The sequence below is a fragment of the Arvicanthis niloticus genome, chromosome 4, assembly GCF_011762505.2.
Source record: "Arvicanthis niloticus isolate mArvNil1 chromosome 4, mArvNil1.pat.X, whole genome shotgun sequence".
NCBI lineage: Eukaryota > Metazoa > Chordata > Mammalia > Rodentia > Muridae > Arvicanthis > Arvicanthis niloticus.
Genome location: NC_047661.1, coordinates 22,046,759 through 22,070,050, shown reverse-complemented (window position 1 = coordinate 22,070,050; position 23,292 = coordinate 22,046,759). Strand labels below are relative to the sequence as shown.

General features: G+C 37.7%; 1 protein-coding gene across 13 annotated transcripts in view; it reads right to left on the bottom strand.

The window, feature by feature from the left end:
* The window catches only part of Bltp1 (bridge-like lipid transfer protein family member 1), a 198,630-nt gene that overhangs the window by 130,530 nt on the left and 44,808 nt on the right, over window positions 1–23,292 (bottom strand). For all 13 annotated transcript variants that reach the window (XM_076932299.1, XM_076932298.1, XM_076932301.1 and 10 more), the window contains exons 16-22: window positions 17,893–18,048; window positions 17,122–17,219; window positions 14,489–14,667; window positions 14,236–14,342; window positions 13,131–13,339; window positions 5,376–5,603; window positions 1,665–1,802 (exon numbers count right to left, since the gene is read on the bottom strand). In XM_076932299.1, coding sequence (XP_076788414.1) covers window positions 1,665–1,802; window positions 5,376–5,603; window positions 13,131–13,339; window positions 14,236–14,342; window positions 14,489–14,667; window positions 17,122–17,219; window positions 17,893–18,048 — 1,115 coding nt within the window. The remainder of the gene's footprint in view (window positions 1–1,664; window positions 1,803–5,375; window positions 5,604–13,130; window positions 13,340–14,235; window positions 14,343–14,488; window positions 14,668–17,121; window positions 17,220–17,892; window positions 18,049–23,292) is intronic.

Genomic DNA, 23,292 nt, shown 5'->3' with positions numbered 1-23,292 from the left:
AGAAAATGCTCTACATGTTACAATGTTTGGTTTAACTTCAGGCTTATGCCATGAAAGAGACCATGCCCTACACTGCCTAGAACCCAATATGATGAAGAAAAAAAAAAAACTTCAATGAAATAATTACTAATGTCAATCTGCTAATCCTCATAGATTGGTGCCTTGTCCAGTCATCATCAGAGAGAATCCCCTCAGAAGCAGATAAGAGCAAGTACAGAGACCCACAGACATTATGTAGATGGAGAATCTAAATTGTAGGGCTTTATTGGGTCCCTCCCTTTGGTGATCAGAGAAACCTTCCTTGGAAGAGAGAAAGGAGAGAGTGTTGGATTCAGAGAGGATGGAGGGCACCAAAAGAAAAAGGCCACAGAGTCAATTAAGCAGGTCTCATATGGACTCACAGAGACTAAAGTACCAAAAATGGGGCCTGCATGGGTCTGCGCCTGGTCCTCCAAGTGTATCTTATAGCTATTAGCTTGCTGTTTTTGGAAGACACCAGAGTGTGGGAACAGGTGTTTCTCTGACTCATTGGCCTCATCTTAGAACTCCTTTCCTCCTTTTGGGTCTCTTAGTCCAGCCTCTACAGGAGGGCTTTTGCCTTGTCTTATTCTATCTTGTTTTGTCCTGTTTGGCTGTTGTTTCCTGGAGGCCTTCTTTAAAAACAAAATGGAGGGGGAGTGGATCTGGGGCACACTTGGGGGAGCTGGGAGGAGAGGTAGCAGGAGAAACTGTGGTCAGGATGTGTTGTATGAAAAAAAATCTATTTTCAATAAAGAGAAAAAATTTTCAACTTAAAAATAAAATAAATAAAATTTACAAACTAGCCATAGATGTTGTCTCATGCCTAGAATTCCAGCACTCAGGAGGTTAAGAAGCAGAAGATTACATGTTCAAAGCAAGCCGGGATCCTCTGTATGACACCGGCTCACATAAATAAAAAGTCTACAAATAAAAATATAATCAGCTGTGGTTAAAGCAAAAAGTAAAAATGGCCATCCTTTTTTAAAATAACGTGATTGGTGACTGCACATTATCCATTATAAATGATCAACAACTAATGGTTTGGAGACCTGCATTTTTATTTTCATATATCTGCCTGACATTAAACTCCAATTGTATTTTGACATCACACACATGTATAGTAACAGGTAGTAATAGAAGCTGCTTGACATTTAAAAATAATAGTGTCAATCTGCCAAGAATTAGAATAAATCCTCATTAGGTTAGAGTCACTGGTTCTCTTCCAGAAGAGTCCCAAAAAGTAATGGTGAGGGAACTTTCAAGATATTGTCTAAGTTTATTAGGCGACTGAGAATTAAATCATTGAACATGTGTGTTTTATGGTACCAGTTAACAGAAATCATTCCCTTCTATAAACATATCAGAAAGTCATGAATTATTTCATTCCATTTCTAAACATAATTAAGATCATATAAAAAAGGACTAGCACAAACAAAAAAGATTAACTCTACAAACAGCTCAGATATATATATATCAGATATATATATATATATATATATATATCCACATATATAAAAAAACAGCACTATAGTGAAATTAAAAATCTATTTTAAAAAAGAACCAAATATGGAAGCTAACACTATTTTGACTATATATTAATGATAAGTATCTTAAATCATTACCATATGTCACTGTGAAATTACCTGATAATTATCACTGACAAACACATTCAGGGGTGACAGGACAAGCTGCAGCATAGTCTCTCTGAATCCTTTTTTCATTTCAAAACACAGTCTTTCCAAGAATGCTGTTGGGCACTCAGGACCATCAGTGGTTCCATGCTAGAGTTAACCAAAACATCACCATCAAAACACAAAGTTCAAAATAACAATTATCATGATTAAAAGATTTTGAATATTTAACAGGAAAAATAGTGCATAGTGACCAAACAAATCATTCTGCCCCCTTTATAACAACATAAGAACTAGCAGTACTATGCAATGGTTGTATATATGACTACAACAGGGTGCTCCAGAGTCTCCTCTCCCTATATGGATCTGAAGCTCCTGGCTTCTTGTGTCAGGCCAAGTCACCCCCAACAAGCTCAAGAACAGGCTTCAAAGTAAAGCAGAACCAAACTAAATTCTAAATCCAAACCTCTAACACAACTCAACCTCCAAGGTCAAACCTAACCTCTTTTTTTCTTTCCTTTCTTTTTTTCCAGAATGCCCCAAACTGGTCCATGGCCTCATGATAAAAATTTTAAAAATGTAAGGTGAGGATAGAGGGCTAATATCCCATATATACAAAGAACTCAAGAAATTAAGACTTCAGACAACCAAATAACCATATTAAAAATGGGGTACAGAGCTAAACAAAGAATTCTCAACTGAGGAAATTCGAATGGCTGAGAAGCACCTTAAGAAATGTTCAACGTCCTTAGTCATCAGGGAAATGCAAATCAAAACAACCCTGAGATACCACCTCACACCAGTCAGAATGGCTAAGATAAAAAATTTAAGTGATTGTAGATGCTGGCGAGGATGTGGAGAAAGAGGAACACTCCTCCATTGTTGGTGGGAATGCAAGCTGGTACAACCACTCTGGAAATCAGTCTGGAGGTTCCTCATAAAATTGGACATAGCACTACCTGAGGACCCAGCTATACCACTCCTGGGCATATACCCAGAAGATGCTCTAACATATAATAAGGACATATGCTCCACTATGTTCATAGCAGCCTTATTTATAATAGCCAGAAGCTGGAAAGAACCCAGATGTCCTTCAACAAAGGAATGGATACAAAAAATGTGGTACATTTACACAATGGAGTACTACTCAGCTATTAAAAATAATGAATTCATTAAATTCTTAGGTAAATGGATGGAACTAGAAAATATCATCCTCAGTGAGTTAACCCAGTCACAAAAGAACACACATGGTATTTACTCACTGATAAGCAGATGTTAGCCCAAAAGCTTGGAATAGCGAAGACTCAACCCACAGACCACATGACGCTCATAAAGAAGGAAGACCAAGAGGGGATGCCTCAGTTCTACTTAGAACGAGAAACAAAAATACTCAAGGGAGCAAATATGGAAACAAAACATGGGACAGAAACTGAAAGAGGGGTCATCTTGAGACCATTCCACCTGGGTATCCATCCCATGTACAGTCACCTAAGCTAGACACTGATGTGGATGGCTGGAAGTGCATGCTGTCAAGAACATGATATAGCTGTCTCCTTAGAGGTCTGCCAGAGACTGACACACTCAGAGGATGATGCTCACAGCTAACCACTGATATGATCAAGGGTTTCCCAATGGAGAAGTTAGAGAGAAGACTGAAGGAGCAGAAAGGATTTGTGACCCCAGGAGGAAAGCAACAATACCAATCAACCAGAGACCCCCAGGGTCTAAACCACCAGCCTGGGAGCACATAGGGAGGGACCCAAGACTCCATCGGTATATGTAGGGGAGGATGGCCTTGTCGGGCATAGGTGGGAGAAGAGACTCTTGGTCCCATGAAAAAACGATCACGGGGGGGGGGGGGGATGTGAGGGTGCGGAGGGGGTAGTGGGGGTGGGGTGTAGGTGGGGGCACAGCCTCATAGAAGCATGAGAAGGGGGGATGGAATAGGAGGTTCCTGGGTGATGGGAGGAAGTGGGGTAAGGGGATAAAATCTGAAATGTAAATATAATACCCAATTTTAAAAAAAATAAAAAGATGAAAAAAAAAGAAAAAAAATGTAAGGTGAAGATAAGGAGCAAGAGGAACATTCCTCCATTGCTGCTGGAAGGTCAAACTTGTACAACCACTTTGGAAATCAATTTAGTGGGTTCTCAGAAAACTGGGAATAGTTCTACCTCAAAACTCATCTACACCACTCCTAGGTATATATCCAAAAGATGTCCCACCATCCTACAAGGACATTTGCTCAACTATGTTCATAGAAATTTTGTTCGTAATAGCCAGAAACTGGAAATAATTTAGATGTCCCTCAAATGAAGATGGACAAAAAAAATATGGTACATCTTTACTACGCAGCTATTAAAAACAAGAACATCATGAAATCTGCAGGCAAATAGAAAAAAAATATATCATCCTAAGTGAGGTAACCCAGCCCCACAAGGACATGCATGGTATGAATTCACTTATAAGTGGAGACTGACCATAAACTACAGGATGCCTAGGTTAGACTCCACAGATACAAGGATGCTGGATAGGAAGAAGGGCACAAGCAAGAATGCTTGAGTCTCACTTGGAAGAAAGAATGGAATGGCCATGGAAGGCAGATGGAGGGTGGGAACTGGGTGGGAGAAATCAGGAGGGGAATTTGAGGGTTTTGTGGTAGGGTGTGGTAAGGGACAGGTGGGATGGCCAGATGACCATGAGAATGAATGGGAATCTGCAATTGATGGGGTGGGTGGAGGAGGGGAGGGGACTGGTAGGGGGCATCTCCAGGAAGAGATGGAGACCTGGGATACAGGAGGCACCTAATAATCAATGGGGGTATCTTTAATTGTGACTCACAGCATTGGGGTTATCTGGGGATAACCTGGGGAGTCTGCTTCCTATGGCCAGGCAGGAACCCAGTGGAGCAATAGGGGCACCAACCCTCCCACAAAACTTTTAACCCAAAACTTATCCTGTCTATAAGAAATGCAGGGACTGGGGATGGAGCAGAGACTGAGGGAATAGCCAACTAATAACCAGCCCAACTTGAGACCCATCTCTTAGACAAATACCAAATATTCTGTTATGCTTGCAGACAGGAGTCTAGCATGGCTGTCCTCTGAGAAGCTCCACCACCAACTGACTCACACAGGTGCAAACACCCACGGCCAAACAGGGATGAAGCTTGGGGACTCTTATGGAAGAATAGGAGGAAGGACTGCAGGCCCTCAAAGACCAACAGAATCAACTAAACTGGACCCTTGGGGCTCTCAGAGACTGAACCACCAACCAAATAACATACACAGGGTGGACCTAGACCTCCCTGCACATGAAGCAGATGTGCTGCTTGGTCTTCATGTGGCTTCCAAACAACTGGACTGGGGGCTATCCCAAAGCTGTGGCCTGTATGTGGGATATGTTCTTCTAGCTGGGCTGCCTTGTCTGACCCCAGTGAAAGAGGAAGTGTCTAGACTCGCAGAGACTTGAAGTACTAGGGTGGTAGGATACCTAGGGGGGCCCCACCCAGCTCAGAGGAGAAGGAGAGGGGGTAGAAGAGGGAAGGATTGTGGGAGGGGGTGACTGAGAGGAGGGCAGTGAGTGAGGGGTAAAGTGAATAAATAAAAAGTAAATTTAAAAAATAAATTAAAAAAAGAAAATGTAAAGTTCTAAGATACACAGCTACCTATGCTAGACAGATATCATAATATAGCCCTGATCATTTTGACCTTAGACACTTACCACAGGAAGGCGCCCATGAACTTTATACAAATTAACAAGTACAGTAATATCCCAGGGCCGCAAGGCAAGCGGATGGACTGACTTAGCTGAACTTTCATTTTCCCTTCTGTCATTGTCCATTCCAACAGCAGTCCACCCAGAACTGGAGGATGTTGACAGTGACAGGACGGGGCTTGAAATGACCTCTTCAAAGTCCATGTACATGTCATCTTCTCCAAAGTAGTTTTCCTGTAAGTATTTAAACAAGCTATCATTAATAAGAGAACAGCCTCTGTGCCCTATGTTATACAATATGCATCTTGCTAAACTCTTGTATTTAACTAAAAGCATCAGGTCTACTTAAGTCATATAAAAAAGTGCATTTCTCATTAAAATATGCAATATAGCAAAGCTCCTAGACAATTTACAAAAATTTAGTTCCTCAATGATACCTCTGAAGGTCTGAAGGGCTCAATGGTTTTCAATCTTTGCTTCTCAAAGTTATGATACAATCCCAGGAAAATATTCTGAGCAAAGCAGATCCATTCACTGAAAACTAATTTAGCCAAGTCCAATTAAACAACTATATAATTATATGTCCCAGTTAGAATATTTCTCAGAAATATTCAAAGGCTCTTAGCATACAGGTTATTACTATTAATGAAATAAAGCATAATTTACTAATAATTATCAAATTTCTTTTCACACAGTTCATTGATTTTTTTTACTTTATATACAAGTGTTTAAAGTAATATTCTGATTTCCTTACATTTGTAAATAAAATTGTCTTAAACAAATTTAGTTTTGATTGAAGTCCCTTTTCCCATTGACTATAAATTTTCATTTTACCTATTTGATCTGTGAGTATGAAAGAAAATCTGTTAAGTATTACTATTGTTGGTTACATTGTTACGTATGAGAACCAAGTCAGTATTGTGGCATATTTTGTACTGCTGGTTAGTGACAAATTTATTTTATGACTGTGTTAAAAATATCAGGCCACAGAACCTTCTCCTAGGAAAGGATATTCTTTTGGCTCATATAATAGAAAGACTAAAATTAAAATCCTACTGTTGACTCAACCAGTACCTTTCCCTCTTTTCTCTAGTCCTGTCCACCTATAAACAGCACAGATGCAACTTAAAACCTTGCTCATTGTCTTTGTAAAGCAAGATAAAAGGCATGAATAAAAATTAAACACTGTTATATCTTAACTCCAACATTAAATTTTATGTGTATGCATGTGTGGTGGATATGTGTGGTATATGAGTATGTGGTGCATGCACATGCAGAGGCCAGGGGAAGATGTTGAGTGTCCTCCACTGCTGCTATTCTTACTCTCTGAGAACAGTCTTACTCATCTGCAGGATCACCATTCAGCTAGGCTGGCTGGCCAGTATGTTTCCAGGACCCACACACAATCGCACATGACTTCTTATGTGGGTACTCAGGATTCCACTCAGGTGCTTATGCTTGCATAGCAAGCTCCTTTACCGACCGAGTCATTTCCACAGGCTCTATAATATTAAATTTATAAAAACACATGTTTCCTGTTCAAACTCAAATTTCAAACCATTAGTTTTCTGTTTTCAGAACACACACCATCCCAGTCCTGGAGACAAGTTCAGCAGGTATGTAGCAGGTATGGAGACCAGACAAGTATCAGGTAGATAAAAATCCTTCAGGTCATTTTATCTGTAAACAATTTTCTGACCCAAATATCTGAGCCTCACCTTCCTACAAACCAATCAATAAACCATCTGTCCTACTCAGTGATGCTACCAATGAACTACAAGAAGCACCAGCTTGGCACAGTAATTCTAAGGGTGCAGTAGTAGTATGCATGCTGTATTATGCCTAGTACTAAAAACCTAGCTAAGTATTCAGTGTTGTAAAATCATAGATATTGGAAGAGAATCTATAACCACTACTAAACCAACATAATGCCTAACAATGTAAACATTCCCCCTTATTGCCACAGATAACTGCAGTCTTCAACCTTCCTCAAGGAAACTGGGCTTTGCAACAGATGGTAACCACTACAGAAAACTACAACTGATCAAAATGCAGAATTATGGGGCCTAGTCCCAATAAATACTTCTGCAAAACACTCCCACACTTAACAGTTAAGGGAACTACAGAAGGGTAACAGAAACACTGTAAGAACCAGAAGATGAGTAATTCTAAGGGTGCAGTAGTAGTATGCATGCCTTAGTGGTAACCAATAGCCCCCTACCTGGACTTAAGACCTGCTCATCAAGAAGAAAATTATGCCTAGTACCGGAAACCTAGCTAATTATTCAGTGTTGTAAAATCATGGGGTTTTTTTTATGAGATTGTGTCTTTGTGTCTCCCAGTAATGTTAAGTACCACACTCAATGTCTCACCAACATGACTGCCTGAACATAAACTAAACAAGGATACCAATGGACATGCAAAAGTAGACAGAAAAAGCCCATGAGGATGCAAAACTCCACAAAGAACTAGAGGTAACTGAGGAATGCTGAGAGCAGAAGAAACCGTCTTTTCCAGGGAAGAATACATCAATTGGTTATATTTAAGAATGTGTATGTGTATGATGTGTGTGTGTGTGTGTGTGTACATATAATAACAATAAAATGAGGCCATGAATTTGAAAGACCAAGGAGTAGTTCTGGGAAGGTTTAGGGGAGGAAATAAATGGGACAAATGTGATTATATTAATCTCAAAAAAGAGAGAAAGAGGACGTCATGAATTTTGGCTCATCCAGTAATCTAGGTACTCAGGAGTCTGAGGCAGATTGCTGTGATTACAAGGCCAGCTTAAGCTACAAGAATAGTTTCAAGCCAGCCAGGAGTACAGAAGACCTTGTCTTACAAAAACAAACAAACAAACCAAAGTCCCTCTCCTTGTAAAACAAAGAACAAGAACAAAATCTGAGCTAAGTATGTTAACAGTACTATTATACAACCATGTGTCTTAACAGAAGAAATAATGTGAAGCTTCTAATTTTTTTTTTAATGACACAGTACTTATAGAACTGAGGTGTCAATGACCGAAATTATTTTGGGTTCATATAGTTATGTTATCCAACTCCTATTCTATAAAGTAGCTTCAGAGACTTTAAAGCATGCACCCCTGTGTTCTTCTTAGAGTTCCTTGCCATGGAGATAAAGCTAGGACCAGTGTTTTTGTGGATCTGGCATCCCTTTTCAAATACAACCAAATATAGAGAGGGATTTTTTTTTATATGTTATTTATAAATTAAATGAATCTTTATCCTTGTCATCTACATATGTGAATTTGGCATGTTTGGAGCATAAATTATAGAGATAATGCCTACCTTGAAAAGTTTTAGAGTTCTATCATGGAGAAGACACCAACAGAACAGAAGGTAGGAATACTTAAGACATAACATCATACTCTTACCAGCATGATGCTATGCTTTCAAGTTCACAAGTCAGAAATTTAAAGAATCACACAAAGAAGCATTGAATTCACTGAACTAGACAAATTTTTGCCTAAAATTTTTACATATTTAATATCAAGTCATAATTTTTATAACTTGTTTTAGATATTTCATAGATGCTCTAAGTTATTAGATGATTCAGATTCTAAAACTTTTTTAACTGCAAGAAAAACTTTTGATACCACAAAAAAAGAATTACATCAAAACACAATATAGCAATAGGACAAATTTTTGGAGTAGAAGTTATACTGTATGAAAGGAAATTAAGTCATATGCTACTTTTCTGTGTTTTCATTTTTGTCATATTCAAACATTGTTGAGTCAGCACATTACAAAAAAACTACAGGAACAAGGGAGGAAAGAGGAACCCATCATCCTGGAGAATGGCTGAAACGTCTTACCAGAAGGGAGACAAGAATGCCAGCACAATTAACATTTGCTACAAAGATTGCCTACAAAGAAATATTCTGACATAAAAATATTTCAAATAAAAATGTTAAAATAGCAACACACTATACTTGAGGCATAAGTATATACTGACTTACTCATTTCTCATATGTAAACTCATAGTTTTATAGCTGTTTCATGGACAGGTCTATAAATAGCCTTCACAATTTTGTTGTTTTTAATCTTGACTCTCTGCACAGCCCCTGGCACCTATGGTTTACCTCATCAGCTACAATCAGATCTAAGGCATCTCAGAAGCTACCTCATGGTCTCACTGACTCCTTAGCAGCTCATTGAGCTATAATTTTGGAAGCCACCTGTGATGGTTAATCTCATTTCAACTTGATGAGATTAACAAATACCATAAAAGTATATACTTTTGGGTTCATCTATGAGGGTATTTCCAGGAAAGTTTAACTGGGTAGAAAAGAGCAGCCTGGATGTGGGTGACACCACCCTATGAACATCCAAGATTGCCAGCACTCATCTCTCTCTGCTTTCTGACTAGATGTAATGCACCAGGAAACTGTGGTCTGTGCATCTACTATCTTGAGCATGCACTCACAAAACAGAGTAGCTGTGATGGCTTATAAAAATCTTGGCTTACAGCCACAGCAACCAAACAAGCAGGATATAGCTCATAGCTATGTCTGTGGTAATGGTGATGAGGATACTAACATTCCATGGTGGAAAGGTGAGGGGTGTTATAAGACCCTCACCTAAGATTGTGCTCCAGCTGCATGTGGTTCTGGAGGGTGCTACAGAATGTAGAATAGGACAGGCTGACTAAGGGTAGTAAGACTTTAGTGGTGCAGCTTTTCATTATTGAAAATGCTAGAGGTGAGACTTTATAGTGGTGAAGCTACCTTAAAGTTCCCCATGCTTCTATTAAGTAACCCCGGTAAGCCCACTAGTTCACAAGCCAGAGCTAGTTATAATCTATTCTTCGGCCTGATGGTGCCCTCTGTATCCAGCCATTATGTCTTCCTAGAAAAAGTCATATAAGAAATTCCAATTTAACTAAGCTTTCAATAACCAAATCCCTGCAGTTGTAAAACTAAAAGGGGGATGACACTATAAAATTAGATCCACAAAAACATCTTTGTCACAAGGAATCTACTGCTGTTGAAGAGAATCTCTCTTTAATCAGATACAGTTTACATCTAACAGAAAAATAAAAACAAGGTTGCAAACTCCTGAGAAAAGATAGTTAGAGTTCATACAACTGATGTCACAAAGCTGCTCTAATCATAAGCAAGACTGTTAGGCTATACAACAGGATTTGATGGATTATAACATTTATTAGAAATAAATAATAAATTAGTAAGACTAAAAGTAAAAATATCTCTCGGACAGTCAGTCTTCAAATATTTTTCCAGAAACAGCCCCTGGAATAGTAAGTGACTAACCATACCTCAGGGATTAACCTGGAAGCACTATTCTACTATGCAGTTAACCTACATCAGTGGAAAAGTTATGCCAAAAGGAAGCAGCCCTGGATTCATTCTTCATTCCAAAATATGGTGCACATCCACATAAAACTTAATTTGTTTTAAGTAATTTGGATTAGTTTGAGATAAATCAGTTTTTATTTGTAAAGTATAGCTTAAAAGAAATCTTAGCTAATTATGCTCATATATTAAGTGGTACTTCTGTTACATTAGATATAATATATTAAAATGTATCCATAAATCTGTCTTCTTCTATTTATTCCTTTAGCATCTATTCCACTAGCAACTATTACTAACTAGATGTATGTAGAAGAATGCAAATAGATTCGTATCAATCACCCTGCACAAAACTCAACTCCAAATAAACTAAGGACCTCAACATAAGACCATAAACCCTGAATCTACAGAAGAGAAATGAGGTTAGAATGAACTCATTGGCATAGGAAAAGACTTCCTGAACAGGACACTGACAGCACAGTCAACAAGACCAACAATGAATAAATGAGCCCAACAGAAGCTGAAAAGCTTCTGTATAGCAAAGGACACAATCACTCAGACAAAGCGCCAGCTTACAGAGTGGGAAAAGGTCTTGACCAATTAAACATCTGATAGAAGCTTAGTATCTAGATTATAAAAAAGTATAAAAGCTGAAAATCAAGAAAGCAACAGGATGTAAAAACAAGGTATAGAACTAAACAGAAAGTAGTCAAATGATGAAGCATAAATGGCTGAGAAACACTTTAAACATCTTCAACATTCTTAGCCATCAACAAAATACAAATTGTAACTATGTGAAATTTAATTTTATTCCAGTCAGAATGACCAAAATGAATAAAACAATGGCAGCTCATGCTGGCAAACATATGAAACGAGGGGAACGAACATCCATCCGTTGCTGGTGGGAGTGCAAACTTGTGGAAATCAATATGGTGGTTGCTCAAGGAGCTGGGAATACATCTACGTCAAGACCAAGCTATACAACCCTTGGGCATATATCCAAAGAGCTCAACATCCTACTACAGAGACACTTGTCCATGGCCATTGCTGCTCTATTAATAATAACCAGAAATTGGAACAGCCTAGATATCCATAAAATGTTAAATGGATAACAAAAATGTGATGAATTTATACAACAGAATAGTATCCAGCTATTTGTGGTTTTTCTTTTTGTCACTAGTTTTGTTCATTTGTTTTTTTGTTTTTTTTTTGTTTGAAAGAAAGACAGGGAGAAAATATATAAAGTTGGATTTGCAGGGAGGTGGGGAAGGTCTAAGAGGAGTTAGGGAAGAGAAAAACAGAAAATTTTTTTTTTCTTTCTTTCTTTCTTTTCTTTTTCTTTTTTTTTTTTTCTTTTTTCTTTTTTGATTTTTTTGAAACAGGGTTTGTTGGGAGCCGACTTTTAGCAGAAAGCAGCTATCAGCTTTGCAGCCATCTTGAGCCATATACCCTGACTTTGACATGAGACTTGTTTTACAATAGCCTACAACAGCTGAGCACACTCTGATAACATCTTGCTTTAGATACACAGGACTTTCCTTGGGTGTGTGAGATTAAAGGTGTGTGACTTAAAGGTGTGATTTAGAGATCAGATTTAGAGACAAGACCTAAGGGAATGACTTAAAGGTGTGACCAAAAGGCATGGCTTATAAGTGAGACATATAAAAGGTGAGAGGCAGACAGGAGAGTTCAGAACAATTTGGAGTAACAGAGATTCAGACACTAGGAGTAGGAATAGACATTAGACACTAGGAAGAGAACAAGAGGAGTACAACTAGGAACTAGGAGGAGTACAACTAGGAACTAGGAACTCAAGACTTGGGACTTAGACTAGGAAGAGAGAATAAATGGGATTGAATCACACTCTGTCTGGTCTCCATTCTTCGAGTCCGTCCTCACTCTCTCTCTTGCTGAACCCCAACCTCAGACTGGAGTGGCAGCTTGGGCCAGGAAACAGTGGCCACCAAGCGTGCAGTGGAGAGAGCCGCAACATTTTAGGCCGCCCAAAGTGGGGCAGCTCGGGCCTCAACATTTTTGGTGCCTGAACATGGGCTAGTGCGGGCCTCAACATTTTTGGCCCCAAAACGTGGGGCAGAGTGGTCCTCAACAAGGGTTTCTCTGTGTAAGCATGGCTGTCCTAGAACTCACTCTGTAGACCAGGCTGGTATCAAACTCAGAAATCCACCTGCCTCTGACTTTCATGTGCTGGGATTAAAGGCGTGTGCCACCACTACCCAGTGGAAAAAAAATTATTTTCATTAAAAAAAAAATTTGGTGACTGGGTGGGTAGGGGTGAGACAGAGTCTAGTTACATACATAAGATACCTAAACAACTATTTAAATCATCCAAATAGATATCCCTTATGGCTCTAATTTTCTATTATCACTACTAAGCATGTGAGTAAAAAATGTAAGTTTCCTTAAAATAATACCTTTATACATAAAAAGGCATTTAACAGAGGTCCATAGAGAGTTATCTGAGAATCTGGGGACAGTTCCATTTCTACATGAAGTTTATCAGGTGGAAGTTCTGAGGGATCAACAGGAGGGCGTGGTGACGTAGATGGAGAAGAAACAACTCTCTCTGCTGTCTTCTGGGCTGGTCTTAATACAGATAGCATTGTTTCTTCCATTTCTGACACTGGAAAATAAATAGATAGAGGTGAAAAGATTAGTATGCCAGGAAAAAATAAAATGACTGTTTAGAAGTTCTTCAAGAAAGTTATAAAAAATTTCACTGTGTTTATATAAAAATCAAATAATCAAACATAGTATCTGTAATATTTAAGAAAAAAAACCCTGAAAGACCAATAACGAAGAAAGTATAAATTAGAATTTGGGAAAAGATTCAATGGAAAGCACCCATTACACATAACATTATAAGTCCCTAAAACAGAAATTCAGGTCACAATAGGCACGAACTATATTTAGGCATTAAATTAAAGTTGCTTTCATATAAACAGTTATTTAAATATGTGTGACATTATTAAATATCATAAGTAAGAACAATTATAAAAACTGTTTTTGAAACATAACAAATTAAAAAATACAAAGATAAAAGTCACTGACCTCCTGAATTCTTTTTCTGAACTCAAGAAGGCAACACATTATCTTTGATAATTTATAAACTACATGATAGTTGTGAAAGTGCATTCAAAACTAACATTTCACTCAATTAGGCATCATAAATATACTATATAACACACCATATTTTATAGTTAAGCTTTGCTATTTTTGCTTTGGTAGACATTGAAAAAAATCTCTCTCTTTAACTCTAAAATAAGCATAATTATATTATTCATGTCACAGAGTGCCAATAACAGCATGATATAAGTAAGAAAACTGATTGAGTCACTTTTTGATACAGAGTAAATACTCAATAAAAATTATCTATAATTATTCCAAAATAGTTAAAGGATACAAATTCATAGTTATTTGAGAATACACACATGTCAATTAATTTTATCTTTTGTATCTTCACTAAAGTATCATTAAAGCAGCAGTTGTTTCATACACGAATGATATTCAAACACTTACATGACTGTTTTAGCTGTTCATCTGCTTTTTGTGGATAAATTGGATGCCAGGTATAGTCAATGGTGAGCATGACACTTGGGACAGTCCAGCATTCAACCCAGCCAGCCCTTCCAAATATAAACAACAACAAAATCTGTTCAGACACTTAATCTTTAGTTGTATAGAACACTAGTTGCACATAAAGCTTATTACTTGAAAGGAATTTCTCTACCTATGAGCAAAAAATCCTCAGACCACTATGTTATGCTCTTACTTTTCCTGAGTAACGTTGCGCCACTTTGGTTTAACAGTTTTCTGGCCACTCTGACACTCAGCAGGAATACCAGTTTCAGGAACTATCTTATTTGGGTGACAATTCTTTACCAGCATAAATAATGAATATTTACTAGGGTGGCAATCTGGTAGAAATAAATGAAGATCAACATCTTCTCCCTAAAAAATAATTTATAATAATAATTAGTACACAAATTTTAGCATACTATATACACACTTAAATCCACCTATATAATCTTCAAAACAAACTGAAAATCAAATGATAAATTTTAAATACCATATTTACATGAAAAGCCAGATAAATAACAGGAATAAGATTTAACAAAAAATCTTACAGAAAAAATTGCTTACAGAAAGCAATGCAGAGTGTATCTGGCACAATTCTAACACCTCTTGGGATGTTTTAACAATACATAGGGAGCTTATGAATTTCAAGAATGCTGCTCTGCTCAGTGTTGATGCGGTAGATACTGCAGATAAAATTACCCATGGCCTGAGGTCAGTATTTCCATTTTGGTCAAGCTTCAAAAATGGCATATATAGCATGATCATGCTAGCCCTTTTTGTTCTGGGAATACTTTTATTCCTACCAATTGTGTCAAAGCTTTTCTACAACAACATCAACATGCTGGCAGACAAGTACATGGCTTGAATCTGAAAATGGACCCCCAGACAGAGTTATTAAATTAACAGGCTGGCAAGCCAAGGATGGGTAAGATTCTGCACAGAGACTTACCAACCTAAGACAGAAGTGCATTGCTTTTGATAATGCACACTCCACAATGGGTAAGAAAGGTAATCTTGTCAGAATGACCTAAGACAGACTCAGTCTTGTTAATGAAATAAAAGGGCGAGAGAGGTGGAGACCCTCTGGGGCTGCTTGGCAAGAAGCTGACATGGGCCAAGGACAAGGAAATGGGCTGCTTGGAAGGAATATGACATTGGCCAAGACAAGAAAGTAGGCTTCAGACAGGAATCTGACATTAGGCTAGAACATACAAGTAATTTCAGGTAGGAATCTAAATCTTAGGCTAGAACAAAGAAATAATCTCAGACAGGAATCTGACATTAGGCTACAACATAGAAGTAATTTCAGGTAGGAATCTAAATCTTAGGCTAGAACAAAGAAATAATCTCAGACAGAAATCTAAATATTAGGCTAGAACAAAGAAGTAATTTCAGACACTAATCTAAATTTTAGGCTAGAACAAGGAAGTAGGCGTCTGACATGAAAATGACCATGGGCTAGGACAGGGAAGTAAGCTCAGATACTTTGGTCATCCTGATAAGCCCTTAGAAACAATGATCACAGGAGTGTTCATGTAATTGGACTTAATGCCTTGCTTTTCTTTGACTATTTGTGTGCATTGTATTGCTTGTTCCTTGACTATCTGCATCTACTGTATTGCTAGACCTTCAACCTAGAACTGACCTTAATACTTGCATGTAATCAAAATGGTATAAAAGCATAAAGGAGGAGGGAGGATGGGATAGGGGGTTCTAGGGAGGGGAAATGGGAAAAGGGGATGGCATCTGTATTGTAAATAAATAAAATATCCAATTAAAAAAAAAGAAAGCAATGCAGTTTCCAAATAACAATTCAATGACTATTTTTGATGGTTGTTTATGGATATTACATCATCCTCAATTTAAGAAAACCAAAACTTCTCTAATATAGGATCAGGTAGAATATGATCCACAATTTCTGAACTTCACCTTGGTTGGGTTTCACTTTTTCTTATGGGTTCCCTATTCTCATTTTAATGCCTAGTTTCTCAGAAGATAACACAGTAGAATATGGTGGTTAAAAGAATGCTGCACCCTAAGCTACATTGTCAGGGTTCAATATCCAACTTGGCAACTCACTAGCTGCAGGAAATTTTACATAACCTGTTTCCTAAGTTTTATGCACCCTCCCTCCTATAAGCCAGTGTAGCTCAAATTCTCTTCAATTTGTCATCTTCCTGCCTCTGGGTCCTGAATACTAGAATTATAGTATCATACCCAAATATATCTCAGTTTTCTAATATACAAATGCAGCTAACTATATCAAGAAGATTTTGTAAAAACTAAACGAGTTACTATGCATACAGCACTCATAACAGTGTCTGGTTCATTTACAAAGGCTTAATAGGTGTTAATTGATCCTATCATTACTGCTATTTTTACTACTATAATTCAAATAGTATTGTGATTGGTAATGCTTATCCATATATTCATATTAGATATGTCACAAAAATTTTAAACTTAGAAGTACATAATTACTGCCTTTTAGATAAAAGAAAAGTACTGAATTTATGGTTTAACTAGGAATCAATAGAAGAAAGCACAAAGTTTGTTTATAGCACATTACAGGTGGAAGGTGCTCTGCCAACAATAGAAAAAAATTAAAGAGATCAGAAATTAATTCTAAGAAAATGGTTTGTATTTTAGGTCAATTTCTTAGGGACTGTTAACAAAAAGGACAGAGGAGGTCACTGACACTAAAGCTCCTGGTCCCTGATAGATGCTACACTCTCAGGGGAGAAATGGATGGACAGGCGACACACACGCTCTGGGAAATCAAACTTATTAGTAACCTGTGGAACAAACAATACAACCAATTATACGTACCCTTAAGGAAAATCTGGTATTGCATGTAGCTGGAACAAAGTCCGTAAAAGGTAAAGAAAAGTCAATGTTCAGTGTTTCCCCACAGGCTGCCAAATACACTGTGAAAAAAAAAACCAGATCTGCTTTAATGTCAACAAAATTTAAATGACAAAACTACACTAAATGTACACATAAATAAGATTAGCTATATGGACGCATGAAAATCTAAAGCCAATTCTCAATTAGTCTAAGATAATATAGGAAAATCAACTCTAGTTGTTACAAATAAAAGAAAAGAGAAGCGACTCAAAGAAAGGCCCTAATGTGAGCTAATCCTGTAGAAGGTCTTCAATGGATGTAACCCTGAAGAAGATACTGACTGACATAGGAGAGATACTCACCATGTATAACACTGAATGGGGATGAACATAGGGATAACGGGGTGAAGAGAAATGCTTTCAATACCGAGAAAAAGGGGGCTTCTGATGCATAAGTTTTTGTGGGTAGGCAACCTTTGCACCACTTATGTAATTTGGCCAGACTTACCTACCAAGGAGGCAGGGACTAACAGGACCAAAAACATATCTTATGGCTAGAAGGGAGCTTACTTTTTCTGCAAAGGCCTGAGTGCTTGATCACCACAGGAACCTATCAAACTTTTGTCTTAAGGGACAGACTACAAGGGCACAACATCTGATTTCTAGGACAGAAGACAGAAGGAAGGAGGGTAATCCACTGAACTTTGTTGGCACATCTTCATGAGCAGATGAGATGAATTTCTAGCAATCTTACCATTTTCCTGTTGTTTAGTGGAACAGTCAATCCAGTTATGTTGATTGGCAGCCCATATCATTTCAAACTGATGAAACATGATTTTAAAATTCCATGTATATGGAACAAATGAGAAAATGTCTGGAGCATTATCACTAGACCAGTCTTGAATTAGATCTAAAAATATCAGAGTAGAGAACAAAAAGCAAAATTAACTGAACATACATGTGCACATGCATACATGCACACTTTCTAGTTTCTCAAAAATCCTTTTGTACATTAAAAAAAAGAATCTTTACACTTGTATACCTATTTCTTTGAATACTTGTACACCTATCTCTTCTTATGTTTATTTCTACCTATTTTTTTTAATCGGGGGGCATGAGAGGCTTGGCATTTTATAAGTGAACACTATAATTATCTCACAATAATAATTTTTCTTAATAACAAATACAGGTAAGTATAGTGGTGAACCCATTTAATCTCAGCACTTAGGAGGCAGAGGCAGAATATCTCTGTGAGTTCCAGGCCAGTCAACATGCCTAAGTGAGACCCTGTCTTAAAAATGTAAAAAAAATTATATATGTATATATAGAGAGAGAAAGAAAGAAAAGAAACACGACTAATGTTTCTTTTGAAGTTTCAGATGAATATTTTTCACATTTGTTCATAAAATAAAAATCAACTGAGTGTCTAGTGTCTGGCAGCCTTTGTTCTAGATTCTGGGACTGCATGAAATAAAGAGTCTCAAAAATGATTTAAAAAAAAAATGTGGTCATGTTAAAAGGTTGGAATAGCCAAAACTCAACACACAGACCACATGAAGCTCATGAAGAAGGAAGACCAAGTGTGGAGGCGTGGAGGCCTCAGGCCTACTTAGAAGGAGTAACAAAAATAATCAAGGGAGCAAATATGGAAACAAAGTGTGGGAGAGAAACTGAAGGAGGAGCCACCTGGAGACCATTCCACCTGGGTATCCATCCCAGGTACAGTCACCAAAGGTAGACACTGATGTGGATGGCAGGAAGTGCATGCTGACAAGAGCCTGATATAGCTGTCTCCTTAGAGGTCTGCCAGAATCTGACATATTCAGAGGCAAATGCTCACAGCTAACCACTGATATGATTAAGGGTTTCCCAATGGAGAAGTTAGAGAGAAGACTGAAGGAGCAGATAGAATTTGTGGCCCCATGAGGAGAGCAACAATACCAACCAATCAGAGCTCCCCAAGGTCTAAACCACCAGCCTGGAAGCACATAGGGAGGGACCCATGACTCCATTTGTACATGAAGGGGAGGATGGCCTTGTTGGGCATAGGTGGGAGAGAAGATTCTTGGTCCCATGAAGGATGAACACTGAGTGGGGGGAAATTCGAGGGTGGGGAGGTGGGAGTGGGGGGTAGGTGGGGACACATCCTTACAGACGCATGAGGAGGGGGATGGGATAGGAGGCTCCTGGGTGGTGGGGGAAGGAGGGCTAGGGGATAAAATCTAAAATGTAAATATAATATCCAAGAAAAATAAATTTAAAAAAATTACAGTGGGTAGTCACCCCTTATTAAATTTATGCTTACCTTTAAACACACACACACACACACACACACACACACACACACACACACACACGGGGTAAAGGGGGTATATGTGTCTTATTTTCTAACAAAAGAACCCATCATTTTCTAGGCTAACTTCTTTTCTCCTTAATAAACTCTTCATGGCTCAGCATTACTACTCAAACTACATATCTTGTCTGAAACTAAGTCATCCCTTCCTAACAACAGTTTCAATCTACCATGGGTTGAAACCATTTTTATTTGTATATGAACTAAACTATGAAGTTTTCCTGTCATTATATTTTAAATATTATGGATATTTTTATGAAATATCCATACTATGATAAGTATTTTAAGTAATCTGCAGATTACTGAAGAGATACAAGATATACAATCTATATGCAAGAACCATACCATTTCATAGAAGGCATTAAATTAAGCATGTACAGATTTCTATCTACCACAGAACAAATGACCTATGGATACCAATGACTCCTGCCATTCATAGGCTTTCTGATGAAGATAAACAACCCTTATTAATGGCAGGTACTACAGGAAGCACAAGGTCTGAAGTTTAAACACTGATATTCAATGTATCCTCTAATTCTGCCTCAATAATTCTGTTCTGCAAGTTCCTAATTATTAACTCAGAGATAATAACATTGCTTTTTAGAGTCTTGTTAAAAAGATATAAATTAATAAGTTTTATAAATAACAAAATGTTATGTAAGTCATACCTAATATATTATATCAAACTCATTTTATAAAGACCATTTCTACCATTAATAATCCTCCCTTATTTTTCTCTGAATGGCTTCAGATGGTAATGATTTCTGATGTTCTCCAACAGTATAAACACCATAGTTCAAATCTAGCTCAACATATATACTATTTACCATTGTTTCATTTTATGTCTAATGTGTCTGTCAATGTACTTGAGACTAATGATGGAAAACAATAAAAATATGTGATATCTCTATAAGTTCTGTGTGGGCAAAAATTATATTTATTATTTGTTTTGAATTATTATGAAGCTTGGGATATCTAGTAGAAGCATTTATTTACAATATACTTAAATTGGTTAAAAGACAGAGATAAAACTAGTATAAAACCAAAATTCAAATGGTCTAGTATCTCAGGAAAATCAATGTAGTTTGTAAATAAACTCATTTGCCAATTTTTATTTTAACACATTTTGTATAAGTTTTTCTTCAGTAGTAACTGAAATGGTGTAAACAGCTAACTTATACTTTAATAAATCTTAGATTTTAACATCTTATTTAAAATTTTATGATATCAAATAATTTCTTCCCACCAACTTCTACAATATCTTTACCAATAAATGTTTAAAATTAGCATAAAAAATATTTTTGTATACGTAACAGTCACTACTACGATTCCACTATAAGAAACAATAACTTCAAAGTGTTTACCAGAAATATCCGTTCAATTAAAAAGCCAAATAAATCTACGAAAGACGAAAAATAAATACTTAATCAAAAAGCCCTATGATATTACTGACCACCTACCACCACAGTGGTAGTAGGCCAAGGAAGATTGCTACAGCAAGTGATCTAATGTGAATGTTGGGAGTCACATAGCAGAAGCAACTCGACTTCACAGAAGCCAATTACAGTCTAACAAGTGATTGCCAAAAATACTGTCATTAACTTCTGCATCAAGCACTTGTGGCACTTTAATGACATTTTTGTCTTTAGACCAAAAGCTGCTCACATTACCAGATGGACTTATTAAATACTGTGATTAGAAAACTGAAGTACTTTTTAATGACCTTATACAACTCTGCAAGAAATTTACAATTAATTAAGACAGTAAGTTAAAAATTATCTCAAAAAAAAAAAAAAAACCCACCTGTAACTTACTTTATAACTAAATTGTGAGGAAATAACTCATGTCAATCCGTTGTTATTAGTGCTTTGTATCACTCCACTGTTCACACTCCCCCTCCCCCCCAGCTAATAGAATCTAAGCCAATATAATTATCTCCATGGGAGGCTACAGTTTCCCCCTTTGTTTATTCCTGGGCCTTTATATTTATGATAAAGTTCTACCCCACATCCAAAGAAATAGTTCTCTGTTGAAGAATAATGGGCATTCCCTCATACAAGCAGGAGAGCTTCTTTTCTATAGACTGTGCCAACAGAAAAAACAATTCAACCATTGTGACTAAGAATATTCGCCCAAGACCAAATCACTATTAATATCCAAGAGGCAGATATTTAGGAGATTTAGTAAATATAAAAGATATTCTAGAAGCTACTACCAGGCTGTCATGACTTTCAGAACTAATATAAAATGTGACAGCTACCCGAGAGATGAGAACTTAAATGGTACAAATACATTTTTTAAACAGAGTGAAGAATGAAAAATTATAAAAATCATTTTTATAGAATATATACATATATAGATGCTTTTTAAGTTCTTTTAGGGACATGGAAACTTTTCTCTGAAACAAGCCAGGCCAGTTTCAGGAACTGGCTGTAAAGAACGAAAGTCATTCAGGTGGCAAAAACACAATGACAGGGCTGTGGCTCTACAGCTGGAGCTAGTGAGAAATAGTTAATAGATAGTTGACAGGGTAGGGCAGTGATATGGTAAAACCACATTTTTGAAAAAAATGATTATACTGAGTAATTTCCATGGCTATTAACCTTTCAGGGTGGGTTTCTCTGGAATGTTTCGCTATTCTTATGTTATGTATCCTTGGCAACACCTCACCCCCTTCCCACTCCCCTGGTTTGTGGTTTTTCCTTTTAAAACCCTCCTCAGACTGGTGGGGGGCAGGGGGTGTCAAACTCTACTCCTGCTAGAGTATGTAGTCAGACCGCTGGCTGCCAGTTCTCTTCCCTAATAAACCTCTGCTGATTGCATCCAGGTATGGTTTCTTGTGATCTTTGGGTGGTCATGATTTCCTGAGACTTGAGAAAGGGTCTCCCAAGTATGGGGGGGGGGGTTCATTTGGGGGCTCATCTGGGATTTATGACCAACCTAATCCAAGAACCCCACTGGGAGGTGGGGAACACCTCGGTTTTCTGTCTGGTTGTTGTGTGACCTTTTGTCTAAATTGCCTGGTTTCTGGTTTTTCATGTGTTGGGTTATCTAAATCGTCTGATTTCTCATGTGCCATTTTGTCTAGGTTTGTCTAAGTTATTTGGTTTCTAAGTTGTTTGTGCCCGTCTGTCTGAATTATTTGGTTTCTGAAAAGTGCACTTTCGGTTTGGACTGACAGAGGGGCAGTAAACCGTTTTTGTCTCGAGAAGAGATAAATGAGTGACTAGCAGACATGCAGCAGACATGCTGGGGAGTCACTAGCTGCCGCACCCCCAGAGACGTTTGGGGGTTCGTCTAGGTGCCAGAGAGGATGTGGAATCCCTCTCAGCTGACATTGGCAATTGAGATGGGTTTTTGTTAGTCTTTTTGTGTGTTAACAATGAGACTAGAGAGAAAAGGTGAGAAATGGCCACCGTGGTTGTTGTGCTCTCACTTGTTGTGCTAGTGTGTCTGTTTTGGGGTTGTTCATTGCTGGCGTGTTAGAAATCTGTTAGACTTGGTCCAGCATAGGCTGGCCAAGTCGTCTGAATCTGTTAAATCTGAATCTGTGAAGACTGACCTTGTTGTCTGGTTATTGGAGTCTTACTTGGAAGGCAGAGGCAGGCGGATTTCTGACACCCTTCCTTATTGTGTAACTTGGTCTCTGTGCCCATGGCAGGGGCGAGAACTGTCTGCATCACCTGGTTTATGTGCCACCCGTGAAAGGGGTGAGCTATCTGTGTTATTTTGTTTGTGTGTGTGTGTTTTCTTGGCAAACTGTGTGTTAGCTGTTAATCTATGGTGTTAAACATCTTGAGT